Here is an 18550-nt window from a genome sequence, read left to right on the forward strand (position 1 = left end):
GGTTCCCCACTTTCCCGATTCCCCACTCTCCGTTTCCCGCTTCCGGTTCCCCACTTTCCCGGTTCCCCGCTCTCCGGTTCCCCGCTTTCCCGGTTCCCCGCTTTCCCGGTTCCCCGCTTTCCCTGTTCCCCACTTCCCCGTTTCCCCGCTTTCCCTGTTCCCCACTTCCCCGTTTCCCCGCCTCCCCGTGCCCCCGCTTTTATTGGATATGTCCTCCGAAAAATCGAATTCCCGTGTTTCCCTTGATGAAATCTTTGATTCTCGGTGAGTGGACCACTCAAATAATTTATTTATGGTGGGAGGACCCATCAAATGAGAACGACGACCCTGATATGACCTTCCTGAAGCCCCGAGAGCCCACCCCTGAGTTTTTGCGGCGATCGGTTCAGGCGTTTGTGAATTTTGCGAATTTCGGATTTTTCAATTTTTTTCCGAGTTTTCGTATTTTCGTGGGTGGAGCACTCAAATAATTTTTTTAAGGTAGAAGGACTCATTGCATCGAAGAACTGACCCTCCTATAACCACCGCTGGATCGCCCAGAACACGCTCCTAAATTTTCACGACGATCGGTTCGGCCGTTTTCGAGTCTATTGGGTACCCCGGACATACAGACAGACAGACAGACAGACAGACAGACAGACAGACAGACAGACAGACGTTTTTATATATATAGATAGATAGATAGATGTCACGAAGTGAACAATATTGTTCTAGTCCGATAGCTTGTTGGAGAGTGTTTCGTGAAGATGCGTGCCCGAATTCTGCGCGGTTGTCTGGAAAGTGAAGAGCAGTCAGGTTCTTGTGAACAGCCGACCAGTTCTCAAAAATTCCATGTGCATTATTGAGATTTGAGCTGAATACACGATACATGACGTGGGGTTGGAAGCCTGAACATGCGGTAGGAGGATAGTACAGTTCATCCGGAGGTGGCAGAACAGATGCTTCGTAGCCCGCGCATGAGGTCCCCAATCCCTCTGCAGCAGCATGGCCGTTTCAGTGCCATATGTATAGCGTTGATGCATAAACATTCCGTAGAGCACTAATAGGTACAGCTATCACGTTTTGGTTCATTGTTTCTCGAACTCATCCTTTGCTGTACAGGAAAACAAATGATACTCTTCACACAACAGTTCACACAGTCCACATGTGCCAGAATCATCAATTTCGTTGAAGCGTTCTCTGGTGCGTATGAGATGGTGAAAACCGTGTATCGAGCTCCTGGTGGCTCATTGTCGATTTTTGGCCATTGGGCCCGTCCAACCGCGCGAGGTCAGCGCCGGAGTTTCTCAGAACTTCGTCGAGATGGAGCTGAGTTTTTTTGAGCGTAACATGTATTCAATGAATTGCCTGACTGTTGGAAGCCTCTGTCGGTCGAAACAAGGTGTCGGCTATTCTGCAAACGAGTCGGATCCCAGCGAATCTCCGGACACTCAGTGGTTGTTTCCGGGAGCTGGCAACAGCATGGTCAGCCTGCGCCGTTGCTATTACCCCCGATGCGCCTCGATTGGCGAATTTTTCCTCTATTAGTAGAGAAACCCGGCTCAGTCCTGATTCACCTTGCATAAAAGACCCCGCGAAAACCCACCATGCGTAGGACTTGCGGCGTTTGGAATCGAGGCGCTTCTGCCTATGCTTCTTGAGTGTGTCATCTCTCGGGAGTTCAGGGCCTCCTGCAGCTTCCTTGAATACTTCCGTACTCTGCACCGTCGACTGATCGTAGATCCTCAAAAGAAGTGGATCCTCGCGTATCGAACAATTATTCGCGCGAAGCGTGCCCTATCACTCGGAGGAATCGTGTACATGCGGCATCTGACTCCTTCCGATACCAAATACGTTTTCGTTCCATCGTTCGTCGGCTCCAGCCGCCTAGCAGGCTGAGAACATGGTTCTGAGGTATGTCATAGTGATGTTTATTTCCAAGATGGTTTATGAGCCCCGGAGACCCGGGTTCCATCCCATGAATTCCATGGCCACTCCATGCATTAAAAGACCGTCCGGTACCACTCAAATGGCGATGAACATGGAGAATCGCTCCTCAGAAACAATGAGCCGCACCGCTAAAGTAGGAGGTTCCCACGAGAGGAAACCCCTGACGACTCATGAGACGGCAATAGAACTTCTCCCGGTTCGAGCGGACAATTCAGCTCCGAAAACTACTTTCCATAGGAGACAGACCCTCAAACAGTGGCCCTCGACACATTCCAGGAAGAGACCCCCATGAAACTCCGAGATTCCTCCCAAGTTCAGCTACATTTTTATCTGAGGCCGAGTTCCCCTCGACACATGAGCATATTCCGCCCTCAGGTTCTCAGTGATTCACCATTCATCAGAGCTGGGCTTGGTGCGAATGAAGCTACAGTCATCAAGTGCCCGAGCTTCCACCACTTTAGAACGTAGATGGGTACCGAGGGAGCTCGGGAAGCGGCCGCTTTCACAAGGAAAGGTGACATAGAATGAGATCATCGATGAACAAATATTATTTACTTAACTTTTCTCCTTGAAGCCTCGTAGAATAGATCGATCAATCAATCAATGAATCAATGGGTCTCCGAGAGAAGCATGGATAATTGTACGAAGGATTGGATTTCGCCGAATTCCTCGAGAAAAGAGCCGGGGATTCGAGAGATCTCAAGATTCCGTGACTAGTACGGCTGCTCTTTTTGCCCAGATGCAGAAGGAAGAAATCACTTAAGGACACTGGCGCGAGGTCTGGTGGCGTGGGCCAGTACGAGGAGCTGACCTGTTGCAATAAGGATCGGGAGCTCACGTGGTTCAAGGAAGCCGCGTCGTGTGAGTAAGTTGTATCTAATCGACGCAGACTATGCGATCGATGAAGTCATGGTCAAATGCGTCCGCCTGACGGACGCTTCTGATGATCTGATCGGATGCTCAGTAGACAAATGTCTCCCCCTCGAATCTCAGAGACCCCACCAGTCACGGTGATCGAAGCTAGAATGCAGCACCCTGATCAACGACCTCGCGTATTCGAGAAAGTCGGGGAGCTAGGAATCTCTTCCACATTTACGGAAATCGATGCTCGGGTCGCTTCTGGAACGACTGGATTCTCTGATGCAATGCACCTTGATCGAGCGCAGGGTGAGCCAAACTTTCTAAGCGACTTTCCGCGTACCGTTTTTCTGCCTGGCCGAGATCTCCCGCATTAGGCAGCTGATTAAGCCGACGTGGGTCCATCGAGAAGCTTTCTCCATTATTCTCGGTACTGAGGGGTTTCCCACCGTTTATTGGATTTCGCCTTCTTAGGAGCGAGTCGATCTAAATGCAGGCAGCTTCCACACATCCAGGGATAATCTCCGCCCAGTGATGGCACCGACGACGCACCAAGGGGAGCGAGAGGAAAACGGTCTCAATATCCGTCGGCATTCTTACGTGCGTTAGATGATAATCGGCAACGCCGAGTTACCTGTCTCTCGATCTTTTATATCCACAATGTTCCCCGTGATGAGTATTGTCCATTTCACCTTCCGCTCTAGATACTGAAGTCCCCGATCTGGAACGGTCACCGACCGGTCACCACTTAACCCCTGTCACAGTGTTTCCAGACTGACCTAAATTCTAATAGTCTTCTGTGCTCAACCCTTCCCTACGACTCGCTGTATATGAGGACAATAAACCTCAGCCAGCCAAAGGGGAGCCCAAGACTGACTCTAGTATTCCGTGTGATCATTCTAGCCGAGGTATCAACGAGATACGATTATCTCTTCACCCCGCATCGGGAGAAGTCGTGGCCAGAACTGTTCGAGAAATAATTCAAGAGGGTATGAGTCGGTCACGCTTGTATGGATCTTTCCTCTTGGATGAATGGGTTTACAGCTTGTGCTTCCATCAGGCACTCTTGAGGAACATTCGAATTATCCCATATATCACCATGGCATACTACATTGCATGGGTGCCGTCTTCCCGAGGGTGTGTCCTCCTCTCCGGGGATGCTCTTGACAACAACAATATCATAGCCTCAATATTATTCGCTTGCGACTATGGTTCCAGAGCGTCTCGGCAATAATGATTGTCGAGGTAGTCGCGAATATACCGACAACTTAGGTTCTCTGGCTAGTGGTCGGTCTGGGCCGAAGGTTCTCGGAAGCTCCTGGGACCTCTCCCCATCGTATATCTCGTTCTTGGAGGTCCTGGAGGTTGCTAGGAATGAGCCAGGGCGTGATCTCACAGATACATGCATGAAGGGTTGGAGGAAAATCGACCGATCATACCGCCCCGGGATTTCTGAGAGAGCGTCTTTGACGGAGGAAAACTCAGGTGCAAACTCTGTACAGACTGGGGGAATGAGCAATGGAGGATTGTGTCGCTTGGACATTCATACCTGGATGCAAAGAAAAGCTGCATGGTGAATGGGTAGTTATCTATCGATGACGAAGGTTGAACTGAGCGATCGCGAATGCAGGCAGGCCATAAGCTCGAGAGTTATCGAAAATCACCGAGGCGATAATCGGAATCCAAGGCGGTCTCGGACCTCTGTTCCGGAGGGTGGGGCAGAGCTCGCTTCGGGACGTTCCCTCTCCTCGATATCAGCGACGGAGGATCGAAAATCAGCGGTTTTTCATCGGAGAGAACTCAACTGGTATACTCAAGCGTACCTTCACAACCTAGCTTACGGTTCGCCATTTCCGTAAAGACTTGCAATCGTGTCGCTCGAGAGAATGGCGGGACTCAGATATAGCGAAGCGAGTGAATCGCGTCGTGTGGATATCGAATTTCATCGTGGGCGGCTACTCGAGCAAGCTCTCTGGAAAGTCTGAGCGGGAGCATGATCAGTCCAATCCTAATGAGATGCGATCCGCAGGCGACGAATCACATCGCGGGAGCCGTTGCTACGCGAGAGACGCGGTTTTTATCTCGACCATGCTCTTTCGCACGCCAATTTCTACATTGCTTCAAAGAGATGTTAAGCAACGCTCGGATGAAGCCGAGAGACCTACACCAATCCTTCGATTCCGATACTTCCGCTTCTCCATCCCTTGTCGCAGATCGACAGATAAGCATTGAGGGGCCAATCTTCGAAGAACAAAAACACTGTATCAGGGAAGACACAATCGCCGTGCTCAGAGACTGGCTGTCAGCTGCCACAATTTCGGAGCCACCGCTGATGGGAACGGAAGGGTCAAGCGTCAGCCGACAGAAGGGAACTTAAAAATGAAGCGTCGCTGCACTTAATCCTCGGCGAGGTTCGAATCCGAGTAGATCGGCCAGAATGGATCAGTATCGATCTCGCAGGTTCCCTCGAAGGTGTACGTATACATTGAGGAATCTGCTCGCGTACATATTGTAAAATGGCTGCAACGGTAGCCGGTAGCAGGCATTCTCTCGATGTACATATCGTGATGCGCCGCCGGGTCTTCCCCAAACGAAACCTTCTCAATAACCGGTCGTATCAGCAGGGTTGCCGCGTTGATAGGTCGCTCTCCCGAGAGCGCGGACGAAGATCACGACCGATCGAGAGGGAAGTCTTAGCGTACGAGTCCCCTCGTCAAAGACGGCACGCATCTCTGGGTTCCGGCCGATGATTCCCTCGACACGAGATATTACACCTATGTGGGGTCGGTCATTCCGCGAAAGAAGCCTCTGATGGCCTCTGAGTCCGGGTGTCGTCTTTCGGATGTCGCTGCCCCGATCAACCCTACTCTGGCTCGGGGAACCTCGGTCGGGAACTTCTGGAAGTTGCTGACGCTGTTGGAACCTTCTTTGACCCTCCCGGAGGTCAGTCGACGGACATATGATCTCAGTCAGAAGATGCGACGGCCCCGATCCAATGCTGCAAAGAGCCCCGAAACTCTAATTTTCGCCGCCGGACTCGGAGATTCCTCGCGGAGACCTTGACGAATTGATCTGCTGATGAGGGTCATCAGTGGTCGGGAGCTTAGCTAGAGTGCTTTCCGTCGGGAAGCTACGCAATCCGCCAGATCTTTGCGATTCCCACGCGGGAGGAAGGGGAACTTAAGTTAAGAATGGGAACTCCTCGAGGAACCCGCGTGAAGCTGACTAAGGCAAGCGTCGGCGCGTCGCCTTTTCAGCCTTAATATAATTGTGTTGTGTTAGCTCTGCAACACGGGGAAGGCCTCGTCTTCGTACTTTTTGGAGAGAGGGCCTATCGGCATTCACTTGGAGGCCCCTCTTCCGGGAGAAAGACGTGAGGCGGCTCGAGGCTGACGCCTGATAGCAGACGTCGAACCCACGGAACCTGACCAGGCCTGCAACCCTGGAGAACTTGAGAACACTTGAAGACGCCATCCGCACTCTCTCAGTGGAAACGCCCTGATCGGCGTGTGAAGACGCAGAATGCCCTCAATTATGCGGGGACGACCGAGGCGCCGTGCACGACCCTTAACGGTGAACTTTGGTCCGAGGTCTCTCCATTGACGTGCCCCAGCATACCTACGTCTATCCAATGGAATGGTTCGGTCGTACTCCCTGTGTAGGTATAGAGCTGTCCTGAGCCGATCGTATACCTGAGCGGAGGTGGAACGGTATCCTTCTTCAAGTGCCGCTGACTTCGGTATAAATGCTGTTGCATGACTGATGTGTAGGACAAGAAGTTTACCCCAGCTCCGGAGCGAGGATCGGTGCTCCTCCCAGATACATCCTTGACCTGGAGACTATAATTTCATTCCCGGAAAGCTCCGAAGGAGTCCGGCCCATCGATTTTTTTTTCCGGGCAGTGAATAAAATTGAGAAAAGATCTCGGCTTTCAAAGCGGAGACTTACGCCAGCTCGCGGGATTGTTTGGGTTGTGCGGCTGAATGGACATTCTTCACGGAATGCCCGGACGCGATACAGAAGATAGACACGCATGTTACGCAGGTCTCGGAGTGGGCAGTGATGAATCTTCCAGACACAACGAGAGCAAACAGACTTCCGGAGATGACTCGTTTTCTGACAGCGGCGTCCTCGTGACATCGCCGGAACCTCTGGGAGTCAACTCTGGTAGTCGTCGACTCCCTCAGCTGTGTCGACTGCGCTGAGTCGAAAAGGGAAATACAAAGCGAAATTCTGAGCGCCGCGCGACCCTGAGACATTAATCCCTGTCCCTCGTCTCTCGGTCCGATTGGAGATCGATCACCAGAGTCCTCGCAGGGTCATGAAACTTTAGAGTTTATCTTGTCCTCCCAGATATCGATCCTCATCTTCCAGCGCTTCGTGATGGATCGGAGCGTGTCGCCCAGGACCCAGGAGGTTTTGACGAGTAAAACCCCCGTCGGAGACACACCCATACACCTAGATGGTGATGGAAGAACTTCCGGATCCGACCAACGGAAAATGATTGTCCGGAACGCCTTTGCGGCTGTCGAGGTCCCGAACACCGCCGCCAAATGTCTAGAAATGGGGCTCAAATTACTCCTGGAGCTATCTTGGACGAGCCCAGGATTTATCAGCATCATGATTTCACAATCATCGACGAAATTCCCATTTATTCAACAATCTTTGTACAAGTTCTCGATGGGTCCCGTCTTCCGGATGGTCTGACTCAGGTAACGCTCATATTATCTCGACCCGCGAAATGAGATCTTCCTCAGTGTGTTTATTGTCATGTACTTCGACGTCCACATGTAGAGGTGGCGGAACCACAACAGTTGAGAACGGTGTCTCAACATCGCTTGCTGGGGTCTCGAATTCAGGTCCGAACCCAGACTGTATACGTATTCAGGCTCCCAGAGCATCGTACACAGGGTATCGAACAACAGAAAGTATTTTCTCAGAATAGAAACCGATTCCAATGTATAGATGCAAGGCCGGAAGGACGGGTTCCTCGAAAGAGTCGCCAGTGCATGGAAGATCGAAGTGTGATTCCTATGTCCACTCACTCCGTGTGAATCAAAAGAAACCACTGCGTCGATCTCATGCTCTCCGCAGTATTTCACAATGATGCGCAGGATCTCTTCCGGCTCCCACGAGGCTTTGGGGTCATCTCTGAAGTGCGGTGAGTCGATTAGATGCAAAAACTCCTGAGGCAAGCCGAGCTCATGACACGCTGCCGTGAGCTCCCCCCTCCTCAGCGAACCTTGACCGTCGAAATTCCCGTCGGACAAGCAGATCAAATGAACGATAGAGCCCCTCGACGTCTCCCACGCGATGAATGGGGCGAAAAACATCGATTCGTCATCGGGATGAGCCGTCACCAGCAGTTTCCTCCGGCCAGGAATGGGCTTCACAAAACCCAGATAGGATTGAATCCAAATCCAAACCACGAAGCCGGTCACAATCGCCAGGAGGATCCCACAGATTCCAAGGAAGTCCATCATCGGCGGTCTCGGATCGAAACTTCCCGCTTGAGTTGATGCCTGATTTTTTTACCTGCAATTTGTCAACCGGTGAGGAATCTCGGCTCCTCGGATGCTACAAGTACGGAGCACCTCAGAGGAGTCTTGTGATGGTTTCCCGCCCGTCGCACAATTGACATTCACTGTCGATGAAGGGAAAGGAGCTGACAGAGGGCAGCTCGAAAGCAGAACGATCGAGATCAGACAAAACAAAACTATCGATTGAATGATACCTCTCAGTCAAGTGTATTTCATCTTTCAGCTGTGATCAGCTGATCGTCGTTGGCGGGCTCCGATCAATAACGCCGCCCTGGTGCTCTCCAACCGTCGCTGACGGGACGCATTGGTCGTGCTGCTGGTAAACATGCAATTTTTCCGTGCGCAAGCAGGGCTTCCCGGATTATATGGCAGGAGCGGTGTTTCCAAAGTACGCTCCTGAGAAACGAGCGACGGAAAACTACATGAAGTCATTTGAAACGGATTAACTTGAAGAATCAGGCATTGTATTGACTTGAGAGTGCTTGGTGACGATGATCTCTGCTTGAAAGAGTCGGTATTGGCGGATTTCGTTCCTTGAATCATGACTAGGCGACGAGAAGCACTCGAGCTTCCCGGCAATCCCGATCAAGCTCGACCCTCCGGACCCTGCGTCCAATTGGGGAAAAGGAAGGAAACCTGATCACGAAATCCCTGCCGATTCCCTGAAGCGACCCGTCGCCGGTAGAGTTGGACAGAGATGAGCTTTTCACTGGAGTGTATCTATTGGAAACTCGAATGCACTCACTGGGATGTAGGGGTGGCGATTTTGAGATCACGCGCGCCTCCACGGCATTCCCTCTCTTCTCCGGGCTATGCCACTGGGTCATTGGATAGTAAGTAGGTATATGCTTGACAGCAGTGTAATAAGATCGCGGGGATGAGAGCCGACGAACAAAAATCTCCCTCCGACCCGCACTAAGCGGAGCCGCAGTGGGCGGATCCGAGGAAGACAGAATCCAAGGCAGGAGGGAAATCTTCTCCGGAAGGAGTTGCGGGGGAAGGCAGAACAGAACCACAGAATCCACCACATATCTAACCAATCTCCTTCCCGTCTCAGTCTCTGCATTCTTCAAATACCCCGAGGAGGAGCTGGATTCCCGATGAGAGACAAAGCTCCTGTACCAGTAGCATCTTGGCATGAGACCCGACTCCGTAGACATGGAGGCTCCGTTTCGTTCCGACCGCGCTATTTCGGATCTGACCGGAGCAGACACCACCTCAAATCGTGCCGTGTCTATCATCCACAAGCAACCGTCAACAACAACTGCGGTGATGGTCTCGTCGGTGGAACAGTTCAGCAGTGATAAGAACATGTCAGTAATGAGTGTCTGTCCGTGAAGTTGTTGTTGACAGAGAAGTGCGGAATTTTCATACATTCGCCGCCTCAGAGCGAGTCAGGATGAGCTCGGATTCTGAGTCCGATACCGAACGACAAGTCCTCGCAGAGCGAAGACAAATCGTTGCTAACTACGACAAGGGTTGGGTGAAAGATTCTGATCACATCCTATCCTGGGAAGAACCCGCCGACAATGAAGCTGCTAAAATAGATCGCTATGGCTTCATCCAGTAAGTATCCCCTATCGACGGTGACCATTCAAATTAGGTGTTCAACTCTCGCAGTCGTGCGTGTGGGCGTTCGTTGTGATGCGCCCGAAGTTCGTGTCGTTTCGTTCTCGTGATCGTGAGAAGGAACCCCTCCCTGTCGGAACTTCTACTGTGGAACCCCCTCATTCACTACCATGTATGTCCTCGGGGACATCCAAGGACTTGTCATATCGATTTCGGTTCCGAGCCGCGAGATCGCTTTCATGCCAAGTTAGCAACGATGCTGTGCAGACGGCTGCTCGGTTATGAGAAATGGAATCTCTTGAACTGCTATAATTTCAACAGTTATTCCGACTCCGACCTTGGCCGAATCCACTCCGGAGTTGGCTCGATCAGAGATTGTTGACTAAGCCCGTCAGGTAGTCAGTTCGTGCGAAAACGGTCGAGTCAGCTATAGCCGGAGCGAGGACTGTTTCTGATCTCGTCAAATTTCTCGCAGGCTTCGCGTTTCCCGGGTCCATTCGATACTCACACAGAGACCCCTTTTGAAGTTTCTCATCACCTTTCTTATCGCAAAAACTTCTCGTGTAAACGTCGTAGAGAATCCGTCGGGTATTCAGAAAGTATCTTGAAAAGGTCATTGAGACTCGCTCCCTCCGCAGACGTCAGATGGTACTCTTGTTAGATGAGTCCGTCGACCGCGGAGCTGCCGGTTTTCCGACAGACGTGCTACAAGGGTCCGATATAGAGTTTACAGAACAACAAAGCAGCCGCTCACTCGAACGAACATTGAGTGAGTCGGTTCCCCGGTCTGATTGTCAAGAGAGCGTCCCGATGACTTTCACACGTTTTTTTTTCTCTCCGACGGCACAACCGGCCTTCGCGCTCGCTCCCGACCGGAGCGTGGAAACATTGGCCATGGGATCGGGCGGCGACGATTCGGAATTAACATTGAACAGCATTACAATATTCGCTCTATTCAACGTTCCAGTGAGAAACCATTGCCGCAGAGATTTTCGGATCTGGAGAAGAAGCAAGTCGATAAGGAAGTCGAAAGGGCCAACAAATGGCTGAAAATGACGAAGGCCTGGGGCAAATACATAGCACAGCCGAGCAAAAACGATTCGGTGAGTCTCGAGTAATTTATTGATCCAGTAGAAGTAGTAGAGGTGGGGATCCAGCTCAGTTTCCCTGGTGTTTTTTTCTTGTGTTTTCGTCGAAATCACGAGATACATAAGAAAATCAAAAAATTTCACGCTGCGTCGGATTAGGCGAAGAAGTTCGAGAAGGTAAGCTGTGGTCTAGTGTTCGCCTGTGCTGTTGTGATGGTAATGAGAGAACATCTGTTATTTTTATTAGCTCCGCAAACGAGTCTACAAGGGAATACCGAATTGTATCCGAGGCGATGCTTGGAAACTATTGCTTGGCGTCGAAGAGCTCAAAAAACAGAAGCCAAACACCTATAACGAGATGAAGGCCCTCGCGCGCCTGGAGAGTCCAGACATCCGACAGATAGATCTCGACATCAATCGGACCTATAGAAACCATGAGAACTTCCGTCATCGTTACTCGATCAAGTAAGGCAACTGGGCGATGAGCTTCTAGATAGATTCGCAGCGCTCGAACGAGCCGCTCGTCCGCCTGTCGGTAAGACAGGAGCTCGGCTAGGCTGTTCCCGCGCTCGAACCGCGCCAGAAGCCGTTCTCGACGCTTCCCCCTACCGGGGGATGAATGAGGGCTATGCGGAATGAATGACTCTCGGGGGTCTCCACTCCACCGACGATCAAAACAATTGATTTTTGGATTTCTCGTTCCAGGCAACAGGAGCTGTTCCACGTGCTCATATCGTACTCGATGTACAATCAAGAGATTGGTTATTGCCAAGGAATGAGTCAGATCGCCGCGTTGTTATTGATGTACATGAACGAAGAGGATGCTTTCTGGGCAATATCGCAACTGATGGCCGCCGAAAAATACGCGATGCATGGATTCTTCATCCAAGGGTTCCCGAAACTAAATCGCTTCACGGCGCATCATGATAAAATTTTGACGAAGAAGCTCCCTCGCTTGAAAAAGCATCTCGACAAACACGACATCACGAGTAGTTTATATACCCTGAAGTGGTTTTTCCAGGTCAGTTCCTTCTCTCAGAGCATCGGGTCGCTCCCGTGTGAGGGATCTGTCTAGTTTTTACGATACTCTTTCTAATACTGCGACTCCGATGATAGTTGTGAAGATCTGGTTCCGAAGCAATTCCTGGTTGTCGGCCGAGCTGATCGATTGTGGAGAATACTTATCCTGAAAATTCAATTTATTTCTACAGTGTTTCGTTGATAGAGTCCCATTCACGCTCACCTTACGGCTCTGGGACATTTACCTCCTCGAGGGCGAGATGATTCTCACAGCCATGTCTTACAACCTTCTGAAGTTACACTACAAAAACCTTCTGAAGATGAATATGGACCAATTGGCCGACTTTCTACAATACCGCCTGGAGCAGGACTTCGGCTACAACGACGATCTTGCGATCGATGCTCTAAAAGAGCGAATCCAGGAACTGAAGGCGGCCAAGCTCAGTTTACCTCAGTAAGTTGACGGAATCGCTTCGCCGTGGGATCATAGGTCTCGTTCGAGCGATTCATAGGTATGCTTCATGATTTACCGCCCGATCTGATGGTCCTCGCTGGGCGGCCGCAACTCACCGAGCGAGTCGTCTGACGGTACCTCGGTGATCCGTCCACAGATGCAGCGAGGAAGATCGCGAGCTGGAGCGCCCGACTCGACCTTTCGGAGTTGTGGAACTATCCACTCCGAGACAAAGACGAACAAAACCGAAAACTACACGAAAGAGCAACTCAGTCAGAGCTCTCAACTCTCATCTCAACGATTCTGAGAGCATCCTTAACGGAAGCATTGAGACTATCTCCACGAAGTCCGAACTAGGTGAGTAATTCTGTGGCGAATCGAGCTCCCATAGATAATAAATCCTTGTCGGTCACCATCCGTGGCCAGACAGATGCGCTGTTCGGAATCCGTCACCGCTAGGAGGACCTCAGGGGGGACTGAGGAGCGGAGCTGACTGAGATGTTTAAAATCGTACCATTATCCGAAGGTGGACGTTTCACTCCGAAAGAGCTCCGCAAGTCTCCGAATTTAGAGAGCGAAAGCTCGGATGCTTCTTCGGTCATCGAAGCTCTATCGCTCAGAATGAACTCTTCGATGGCGTTAGACACATCGATGACCGTCACTCAGGATGACAGCAATCGAACTCTCAACAACGAAGCCGCGGGTTTGTTAAAAGTAAGCCTCACTTGGTATATCTACGGACTAAAGCAATCGTACTCAATGCTATGCCGACGCCTGAATGACCGTAGGGGGTACGACAAATCGATCGTCTGAAATTGCAGCCGCGGTCACCCTCGATCTACGACAACGTCTCGTTGCCGGGTGATGAGAATTCAGCCGAGGCGCCGAAAGTTCTCGGGGAGGATTCGACGACACAGACCGATCCTCTGCCGTCGAGATCACAAGTCGAAGCTGTTCGGATATTCGTTCCATATGCTGAATCCAACGGGGAATCGCAAAGTCACAAAGATGTGGCAACGTCGCCGAACTCACCACACGGGGGTCCCGACCCGAATCGGATCACAATCAAGGTTCACGCCATGACTACCGTCGAGACATTGTGAGGAGTCTCTCAAAATTCTCACAGCGATGGAGGCAAGACTGAATACTACGACGTTCGTCCTTTTTCGGATGAAGGAAAAACGGGGAATCCCCCACTTAGGTTACCGTTGACAGCGCCACGCCACTAGCTCGGAGAACTTGGTGATTGACGGTCTAATAAGCGTAGTTTATGTACACTCATGCCATCGTAGTATCGTCTTTTCCGCCTCGATCAATCATATCATTCGCCTAGCCGCTAGAAAGTGGAAGTGATCGCAACATCGACAGCGGTGTGCTTCGTGGGCGTGACTCCCATGACGCCCACTCCGCGTCGTTGGAAGATACGGAGGACGTTACATCGCGAGTTCTCACGAAACATTCTCAACGAGTGGCAAAACTTAAGTGAACCTCTAGTCTACACTGAAAGTCGTCTACGATCGAAATGCGTAATCAGTTCTGAGCAATAATATTCTCCCCATAGGTTTTTTCCCGATGTACATAGGAAGTTTTTGATCGAGCACCCAGTTTTTCCGCTTCCCATTACGCGTCGCCTAGTGCAAAACCGGAAGATCTAAACTCGTGCTTCAGGCTCTACCTGACTAATTAGACGTTACGCAGGTTGTTACAAACATTCCCTAGTACTTACGATATAGATCCTGGAGCTTCGCAGATGCTGGAGAGGTCGGTTGTTTCAGCCTTCGGCTCTTGTTCGATGACAGGCGAGGGGCAGCTGCTGCTGACGCTGGAAGCTCCACTCCGTTGGTCACGAAAAACCACAATGAACAGAAAGAGTTACAACGAGTAAAATTAGGACAACAGCTCGAGAATGTCGTTTCTCGCAATGACTACCGAAAGGTAGTTTTCACGCAAACTGAATGCCAAACTGGATGGTCGACGCATGCAGCCGCACGAAGTCGCAATAATAGAAGCAGCCCCTACCGATATTATCAAGAGTAAGTTGCTTGTCGTTTACACTGTGTAAAACGAGCTATTAGATGTACCCTATTGTGAATAAAAGCCCATGAATATTATTACATTATTCGTGTTGAGTCTCTTGCGTTCTTCACGGGGCACGATCCGAGCTCGAGCGGGGCTCATAGGGGGAAAGAATTCGCCAGGCATCCGACGGTGAAGTCAGTCGTGAATCGATCAGGATTTTTCGGTAGATCGTATTCGAGCTCAACACTCCGAGAGCCGTTTCAATGCCTAAAGGGAGTAGGTAGTTCCACCCCGCTCTTGGTTGCCTCTAATCACGAGCGAGGAGCTACCCGTACACCTCCGAAATACCCGTCCGGTGGTAGAATCCGACAAGTTTCACTCGCGGTGGATCTTCAGGGGAAGAAGCGACGTCCGAGCCTACGGTGTCGCCGAGGAAGATCCAACTCCTGTTCCCGAGGAAGAAGATCTCGCCAACTTACCTTCCAACATGGTCTACGCAAGTCCGCGCATACCGCGCATATCACTCTCAAGGTTTTCCCACGTAACGGGGAACACGAAAGCTATGCGTAGGCTGACGTGAAAATTGGGCACGTTTTCCGGACCTCAGGTCTGGGAGCATCAGATCGCTCACTCAGAGGCGCGACATCGCTCTGCCTTTCCGTGCATGTCCACGGAGACGGATGCTAGCTAAGGCTGATTCAGTAAGAGGGTCAAGCCATCCCTAGGTTTCCCTTCTCGACTCGATCGGAGGAGTAGACCCCGTCGTCCAGGAGCTCGTAGCCGTCAGCTCCGCCCAATTTCGAACTGGTCGATCCTCTCGATGGAACCCCCGTAATCTTCCTCGGACTTCGTTCACCATTCATAATAGGGAATATGGATCCGTCCCCTGATAGTTTCGTGGGGACTGTTTTCCAGCGATTTGAATCGCGCGGTTTGGTCACGTCGTAGCAACGCGGCTCTCCACTTGCCTCTCTCTCCCACAATCGTCTGCGATCGCCATGTTTCTGCTGCCAAACTACTCGTGATCGCCGTAGCTCCACCGTTGTTGATTTTAGCGCCGCCGACGACGTCGTTGACAACAGACGTGAGAGAACAGAAAGCGCATCGAACGCGAAGGCGCACAGGTGCGGCTCTGCGCGACCGGCTCACACGTTCATCCACGCGCTCTCATCATGGATTACCGGTGTGCCCTCGAGTACATGATCGTGGGCTTGGGCTACATTTGGTGTTCAACATTATCACACCTGCGTGGAATCCCGCTATGGGGCATGCCAGCCTCGTACGTTTTGATCCTCCTCGGACTTTACCACCAACAGAGGAAAACGCCAGCCGAGCACCGAACTCGACCCGGAGCGGATCGCGGTCTGTGGATGATAACTTGCTTCCCGTTTGCCATCTATGCGAGTGGCAGTCAAGTATACCACGGAGATAACTTCCGTCTCGTAGAAATCGTTACCGGTCACACGTTGTGTCTATCTCTCACGACGGCTTGTTACGCTCCGTCTTCAATTCGCGTAATTATTTCGGCTGCCGTGACGACGCTCCTGCTGACCGCATACCTGACATCGTACTCCGTTATCAATTCATTTCTAGCCTCGATTGTCTGCTCCACGGTATTCTGTTACTTGCGCGACAAGCTCAAGATCCACGCAGCCACATCGTTCACCGACGGAGAGCTGATCATATTGGTTCAGGCGATATCGGTTTTTTGTACGTCGTCGAGCATCTGTTTCCTGTCGACAATCCAAGTCTCGAAAATAGCCTCGTTCCTCCAAGCAGGACTCTTTTCCCTGTGCATCCTCATCTTCATCCTTTACCGCATCTCCTCGACGAGATCGAGCGTGGTGACGTTCATCATCACAGTGACCGCCGTCTGCGGCTTTCTTCTCTATCCGCTCCTGTACTGGTCACTGCGGGGGGAACCGATCCATTTCATCACTAGTTTCCTCGCGGCCTCGGGTCGTAGGATCGCTCTGATTGGTTTCTGGTTTGGTCTGTGCGTGGTGGCTGTCATATTCGCGATGTACTCGAACAGATTCACCTCGAAGAAAACCTCGCGAATCGCCATAAGAAAAGTGAGTGTTGCACTAGCCCTGATAGGGGGATTCCTGGATCGATATACCCTCTAAGAGCGCCAAGATAGCCTTCATCTAATCCTATCTCTCTCGAACATGCCCCGTCCTTGTAGTCGCTCTTCGGCTCACATTCGAGCATCTTTTAATTTCACAGGTGTTCCACTTGTTCATTATCGCGGTGTTTACAACGGGCGCTTGCTTCGATCCCGATCTGACTTATCTGGCATCGGGATCGATGCTCGGCGTTATGGTCGTCGTGGAAATAATCCGAGTTCTACAAATCGATCCGTTGGGTTCTTCGATCCAGAAGATTTTCGATGCGTTCCTCGACGAAAAAGACCAAGGACCACTTGTTGTATCTCACATATACCTCTTACTGGGATGTTCCCTGCCGTTCCTTCTCTATCCCGGCGAAGACTACTCGAGGGATGGGGTCACGCTCACCCTTCTGACAGGAGTCACCATCCTCGGCGTTGGCGACACGGTCGCTGCTGTATTCGGAGCTCGATACGGTCGGACACGTTGGCCGAATTCGAAGAAGACGCTAGAGGGGACCTTGGCGGCGATCGTCGCGCAATTAGCCTTCTGCATGTTTTTCGCGCCGGTGACCGCGGATATCGTGTTCTTCGCTAAGCTCTCTGTAATACTCGTTCTATCCTCGTGCTTGGAGGCTACAACGGAACAGAATGACAATCTTGCCGTTCCTCTATTCGCCCTGCCGCTATTCATCGCCCTTCTGTAGAAGCCTGACTCAATTCTGAGCGTGCTTGCCCGGTCGCTCCGGGACATCGAAATACTCGGCATGGGCTCGCGGGACCGTCCCTCATGATCCCGCGAATCCTAGCAGCGGCGTGAGAAGAATTTCTACGAGAATATTTGACACCAGAAGGAACTTCTGAATTCTAGTCAAATGCGCCTAAAGATAGTCAGTCCGATGATTCAACGAATTCCCAACAGGAGCACGGCCACCCACAAATATGCGCCGAGAACAAAAGCTGTCTTCATCATGAAATCTCTCGGTCTTGTAACGAGCCGAGTATTTTCATGGGGGAGCTCATCCGTGCCGATGAGAGAACTGTTCCGCGCACACACGCAAAAGAAACAGTAGAAGTTAAAGTTCCCAGCTGCTCATGTGCTTGCGATCACAAGATTTTGTATGTATATATCATATTATATATAATAATATGTGTCTCGAGCTCGAGATAGTAGGATTTTCAAGCTGATGTATACCTGGCAAGGTGATAGCTGTAGATGATTCGATATAGGAGGAATGAATTCGGTCTTGGCGACGCGACTGAAATTAACTCGCGGATCCATATGTCGCCTCGGAGCGTGGGGACCTCCAGCCACACGAGGGAGACAGTTGCCAATAAAGAAGTGGCTTGATTGTTGCAAGTTCGAAATTATTCAATCAAAGCTATCCTAATCTACATTTAATTCCGCCGATGGATTTCTCCTCGCGGCATGGACTCGGATTGTGAAGCCTGGGAGCCTCAGCCCGGGAGGCGCGAACCTTCTGGTATCAGTGCGGCGGGGGGTGTTTCACTGAGTTTCGGGAGCGAAACCTGTAAATATTTCAGCTCGATTCGACTGAATCTTAGATGGATCGTTCAGCCTTGATTCCTCCCTCGCAATTATGGGTGGGCACGCCGGAAGCGGCACGCTCCACGAAGGAGATATCAGGAGGACGCATTGAGGACATTGTTTCAGGGGCCTAATGGTTTTTTTTATATTCTGAAAGCGTTCTCTCGGACTCCACCGAAGACGTCCGAGTTTCATCAGGGATCCAGGTCAGTGCTCTCCATTCGAGCCACGCAATAAATAGAGGGAAGTATTCACAGATACCTCCATAGATGCTGATATACTATAGGCTCCGAGCAGCGAGGGACATTATCCTCTATCGGAAGGCTTAGTTTCCCCATTACTAGTGCTCATGGTGTATCATGGTGCTTCGAGTTGCTTAGAGAAGTTTTCTCGGAGGATCACAGTTTTCCCATG

At 51.1% G+C, this 18550-nt stretch overlaps 3 protein-coding genes across 3 annotated transcripts; 2 read left to right on the forward strand and 1 right to left on the reverse strand.

Moving 5' to 3' along the window:
- Positions 1-7511: 7511 nt before the first annotated feature.
- Positions 7512-8267, reverse strand: LOC100904067 (N-acetylglucosaminyl-phosphatidylinositol de-N-acetylase-like). Its single transcript, XM_003738863.1, has one exon. It carries the CDS (start codon positions 8265-8267, stop codon positions 7512-7514), a length of 756 nt encoding a protein of 251 aa, XP_003738911.1.
- A 1459-nt stretch (positions 8268-9726) lies between these two features.
- RN-tre (USP6 N-terminal like RN-tre) lies at positions 9727-14572 on the forward strand. The gene is made up of 9 exons (XM_029113121.1): positions 9727-9893; positions 10864-10999; positions 11144-11161; positions 11232-11449; positions 11690-12005; positions 12196-12458; positions 12616-12815; positions 12985-13172; positions 13280-14572. Exons 1-9 carry the CDS (start codon positions 9727-9729, stop codon positions 13559-13561), a joined length of 1788 nt encoding a protein of 595 aa, XP_028968954.1. The 3' UTR covers positions 13562-14572.
- Positions 14573-15503: 931 nt separating this feature from the next.
- Dolk (Dolichol kinase) lies at positions 15504-17937 on the forward strand. The gene is made up of 2 exons (XM_003738829.2): positions 15504-16552; positions 16707-17937. The coding sequence occupies exons 1-2, from the start codon at positions 15650-15652 to the stop codon at positions 17292-17294; spliced, it is 1491 nt and encodes a 496-aa protein (XP_003738877.2). The 5' UTR covers positions 15504-15649; the 3' UTR covers positions 17295-17937.
- Positions 17938-18550: the final 613 nt, after the last annotated feature.

The sequence above is a fragment of the Galendromus occidentalis genome, unplaced genomic scaffold (genome assembly GCF_000255335.2).
Source record: "Galendromus occidentalis unplaced genomic scaffold, Mocc_1.1 scf7180000076336, whole genome shotgun sequence".
Taxonomy (NCBI): Eukaryota; Metazoa; Arthropoda; class Arachnida; order Mesostigmata; family Phytoseiidae; genus Galendromus; species Galendromus occidentalis.